At 38.4% G+C, this 5,000-nt stretch overlaps 1 protein-coding gene across 2 annotated transcripts in view; it reads left to right on the forward strand.

The window, feature by feature from the left end:
• The first annotated feature begins 1,064 nt into the window (after positions 1-1,064).
• Positions 1,065-5,000, forward strand: part of LOC138043313 (neurogenic locus Notch protein-like) — a 17,363-nt gene continuing 13,427 nt past the window's right edge. The window contains exon 1 of one of the 2 annotated variants that reach the window (XM_068889544.1): positions 1,065-1,279. In XM_068889544.1, the coding sequence (XP_068745645.1) occupies positions 1,209-1,279 (71 nt within the window). In that variant the 5' untranslated portion in view covers positions 1,065-1,208. Of the gene's footprint in view, positions 1,280-1,964; positions 1,986-5,000 lie in introns of those variants that run through there. The other variant, XM_068889545.1, reaches the window with a different exon arrangement.

Consider the following 5,000-nt stretch of genomic DNA (forward strand, 5'->3'; position numbering starts at 1 on the left):
AATTGGCGGGCACAGAGAAAAATGGGACAAAGCGTACGCGAGAGGGAAAGCTCCGCCGTGATAAAAAGGTTTGCAAAGGCAGGCATGAATAGTCTCCCAGTTATACAAATACAAATAGTTCTGCAAGAAAAGATCACAAAGCTCGATAAAGAGGCAGTTCTGTTCAGTGTTAAAAAGAAATAGCGAGGACGCATGATTTCGTTATTAATGCCATTAAAACCTATTTTCAATTTAGTTTCGTGTGGTTCTATTAAATCCGTCGGACTTGGCTAAACATCAAAGAAAAGGGATGAGTTGTTTTATTCGGATAAAAAAACCGTGTGAGGTATTTACTGACTAGGCCGCGCAAACAGGCAGTTACTGTTATGATTGGAGAGGTCTTTGTGAAAGAATCGTTTCTGAAGTTAAAGTGCATACCATATAAGGGAGGGAAGGGAATTGTTTAATAACAACAACAACGACGACAACAACATCAATTTACTCACATCTTTATTAAGTTACGTTAATTAAGAGGTACTTCTATTTTTCAATACGTAGTCACAAAAACATTTATAAAGTACATAGCATGATTGAAATTGGTAGCATCTAAGTAAACAGCTAGGTTTTCTTGTTAGATACTAGTCATGCTTTGTTTAAATTTACTATGCAGAGACGGAATAAACACTATCCATAAAGAGATAAGAGCAACAACAGTACATTAAATAACCGCCAAAAAGTCGATGAAGCATGAAAAGCTAGTCGAAGTAACGATGACGGTTACGTACCATCGGATCAGGAGAATTTGGTCATTTAGATGGTTCGATACAACATGTACCTCGTCAATTATGTCCGATTAGATTAAGAGATGACATAATTTGACCTGGGCCATGGTTCCAACTAAAATAAGCATTCTGTAATAATGACAGAGCATTTTTTTTTGGCATTAGAAATCAAGGAAAAGTTACATCAGTATTCAGTATTCGCGCTCAAGATGTAAATTTTATGGACGCGCTTGAATAATAAAAGAACCAGCAAAGTAAATATTTCAACAGAACCCATAAAGCTTTGTTAAAATTAAATGCTGTGTGACAAATGTTGACCAACCCTTGTCCGCTTCTTTGTTTCTTCTTGTTTCTTTCTTTCCAAGTATTATAATACCTTCATTATCAGCGCGAAATAGACCGTGAGGTAAACGTCACAAATCATCAAAAATTACACTTTTACTAGCGATGAATGCTATCAGTTTTGTCAGTTCACCTGTTGATCATCTTCGGTGCTGTGCTCTCACCATTCTGAAAAGGTAAGTTTGAATTTTTTCTTCATCGACAAACATCAATTTGCTGCCGTAATAGCCGAGCCGAATTACATCGTAAAGACAAAACAAGAATTCTAAAACACTCATCTTGCCTTTTTTCCAGAATTTTGGTTTTATCACTCAAAAAGTAAGCTTGAGGAGGCAGTTAGCATTTTGCGCGCGTAGGATCCCCAATGATGTGCAACAAGATTTTGTAAACTTTCTATACTTGCTTTATTTTTTCTGCTTCAGAGGGGACGAAAGATACATGTTTTCCTTTTGAGGTAGTTTCTTTTCTAAAGACAAAAGAAGAATTCTTAAACACTGATCTTACCTTTTTCAAATTTTTGCCTCGTCACTCAAAAAAAGAATCTTGTGGAGACACCTTGCAGTTTGCGCGCGCAAGATCCCCAATACTTGCTGGGCGTCCACTCAACTCGATTTTGCAAACTTCCCAAACTTGTCTTATTTTAACTGTATCAGAGGGGTCGTAACCTAAATCTTTTAATTTTTTAGGTCAAGTGAGGTTCAATTACGATCGATGGTCGTTAAATAAGAATGGAAAGTTAAATGACCACTGCTGTATGTTCAGGGCCTTCCAATTCTAAAGGCCTAACTTTACAGGAAATTTGGGAAATTTTAAATGTTCTTTCATCGCAGTTAACGTTAAATCCGTCAAGCCGGACTCAAAAAGAATGGGCGAGCTTTAGAAGTAGGAACAGTAGTTGATTCTAACTTTCAATCGACAATGAAATAAGTCAGCTTACAAAATCATTTATGGTCCAAGCGTTCATTTTTTAAAGGGTTGAAGAAACAAAACAGTACCAGTAGAACTCTTTCGAGAGAACTGTTTTAACTGGCGGGAAACACACTCTGTCCAAAAGTAATATTAAGTTTCTTCAATTGGCGGGAAAACCAGTCATTATCATAATTATGCTTGAGCGGTGAACTTTCTATTACATATTTTATAATTTCAACAAAAAGTACTAAGTGCGACTTCTCACTGCTGATTGAATTTCATGAGTAATTTTAACATTCAAAACTATTCCTGAATTTAAATTTAATTACTTTCTTTATGGTGCGAATGTTTCAACCTCCGGGTGTCTGCGTTCGACGTAGGAGTACTTACACTATTCATGTCGTTTTTCAGTCCAGCGGGTTTTATGATATCCGCGGGTATCGATCCGAAGGCAGACCGTTTCAGCTTTTCGACACCATCTTGGATCGACTTACACACATGGCCTCGATCTCATGATATATAGTTTAAAAAGATTTATGCCTCCAAAGGCGATAAATGGTCAGGATTCCGTAAAATATGAGTTTTTGGTTTGAAAAAAGGCATAACTGTGCATAACGCGTTTACGAAAGGCAATAACATGTCATAGATCTCGATGGTCTCCCAGCCAGATACTAAACTAGCCCCGCCTGACAAGGATTAACTTCGGTGAACTTTTGTTGTGAAAGCAGCTTTGGGGCGATTTATCAAAGGGTTTAAACGCGAAGACGAGCACTGAATCAAGCTGTTAGTATCGACCACTCAACCTCGTCCCCAGAGAAGAGAGACCCTGGGAACGAGGCTGTCGATCACTGTCAAGCTGAATTCGGTGATTCCCAAGTGTTTCTCGTTTATATTACTGTACTTAATCCCCACGAAAAGTAAAACTAATAACCATAAATTGCTGTAAAAAATAAGTCGAAGTGAAATAGGAAAAGATTAACATGTCAGCTTCGATGCCATTGTCACTCGATTCTCTTTTATTTCCTTCAATCTTTCTAGGTTTAGTATATTTTCACGCAAGGAGAACGCATTCTAATCTTATCAATCTCGCGGGATGTCCCTCGGGTATCGATTATGATGCCATTTTGTTTCAACGTTTGGACGCCATCTTGTTGTGGCACAAATAACCTCGACTCATGTGATAGTGTTACGGCTGGCCTAAAGTCAAGTCTTGTAGGACGGAGTTAATAGGGACTTTAAGATAGTGGACAACGGTAGGCTGGGACGGTTGGATGCGTATACAGGAGACTTTGGACGAGTATGGTAGAAAGGCGCGAAAATTTTAAACTTAAGATTCGGCCAACACGACCGTAGGACAGTGGAATAAACATGTCTTTTGAAGAGGCGAGAAATTCTCTTGTAATTTCTTTTGCAGAAGGTTCAATTAGCGAGGAGGAATTTCTTATTTTATACCATGAATACGAATCAGTGAATCCTGGGAATTTGAACCATTTTGTTTAGATTCCTTGGATTTTAGCGACCGTAAATCCACTAAGGGGAATTGGTTCATAAACAAAAAATGCGGCTACAATTATCTCTTTTACCTTTCTTTTCTACTTTCCTCCTGTGTCATGGTGGATTATGGATAACGCTACATTGAGAACAAGCAAATTTTGGTTTGAGCCGCGATGTGGCCGAGTGATGTCTTCGAATGAACTCGGAATTTTCGCTAGATTTTTTCATTTCAGCGATTGATAAATCAAGACAAACACAACCAAATGCACATTTAACCCATTGGGTTATCAGTTTTCAATGCATAATAAAGCAAAAGACTAAAATAGTGCGAATAAGTATGGATGAATTCCTACCTTTTTCACCGTCGGTCAAATGTCACGGGGATTTTGCGTTACATAACACTCATCTAACCGTCCCAGTCTACCGTCGTGTACTATCTTAAAGTCTCTAATATCGGGATGGGTAACCGTTCGGCTGCTTGCTTGGGGAGTCACTGATATCCTTCAAAACTGATAATTACCGCGTTGCCGTATGGCAATCCCCGTCGGAAAATGGGTATATTTCTCCGTTGTTTTATTATTTTATTTTTTTCCGTGTCATGAAAAGTCGTGCCTGTCACTCTCCTGCTAAGTGGTGTCTGTGTGCATAGAGTCTTCTGTACGTATAAACTCTTGTTCTTAGGCCATCGTAGCTTCATTAGGAAATAACACAAACAGCGGTGATAAACATTGTATTCCAACGCATTTTTATAAAACTTGACGTTTCGTATGCTAGTCAACACACATTTTCAAATGTGACCGTTACAATTTTTAAAAACTATATATATATCGTAAACAATAGGGGTCTGGAACCTAGACTGAGAAAAATGATCTGCAGCAGTACGTGTCTAGACATAATGAAAAGTAATAGCTAAAACAGCAATAACTTCTCACTACTAATATTTACATTAAGGGAAGGCTTTAGCTCTTGAATGAACAAAGTCTCTTTAACTTTACAGTGAAAGTCAGTTTTTCCGGACGCTAAAATGTCAAAGTGATCCCATTTAATGTCGTGGCCAGTGGTTTTCACATGATCAGCAATGGCTGATGAATGGTCACTTTTAGATAGGGCTTTGAAATGTTCTGTTTTTCTGTCGTGGAGTCTTCGTTTTGTTTTGCCAATGTAGAATTCATCGCAGTTCCAGCAGACAGCTTTATAGACGACGTTGGACCTCTGAGATCGGTTCAAGCGATCTTTGTATGGAAAAAAGGAGTTGATGCGGCGTGTGTTTTTCAACTCCTTTTTTTCATACAAAGATCGCTTCAACCGATCTCAGAGGTCCAACGTCGTCTATAAAGCTGTCTGCTGGAACTGCGATGAATTCTACATTGGCAAAACAAAACGAAGACTCCACGACAGAAAAACAGAACATTTCAAAGCCCTATCTAAAAGTGACCATTCATCAGCCATTGCTGATCATGTGAAAACCACTGGCCACGACATTAAATGGGATCA

This window comes from Montipora capricornis, chromosome 3, assembly GCF_036669925.1.
Source record: "Montipora capricornis isolate CH-2021 chromosome 3, ASM3666992v2, whole genome shotgun sequence".
NCBI lineage: Eukaryota > Metazoa > Cnidaria > Anthozoa > Scleractinia > Acroporidae > Montipora > Montipora capricornis.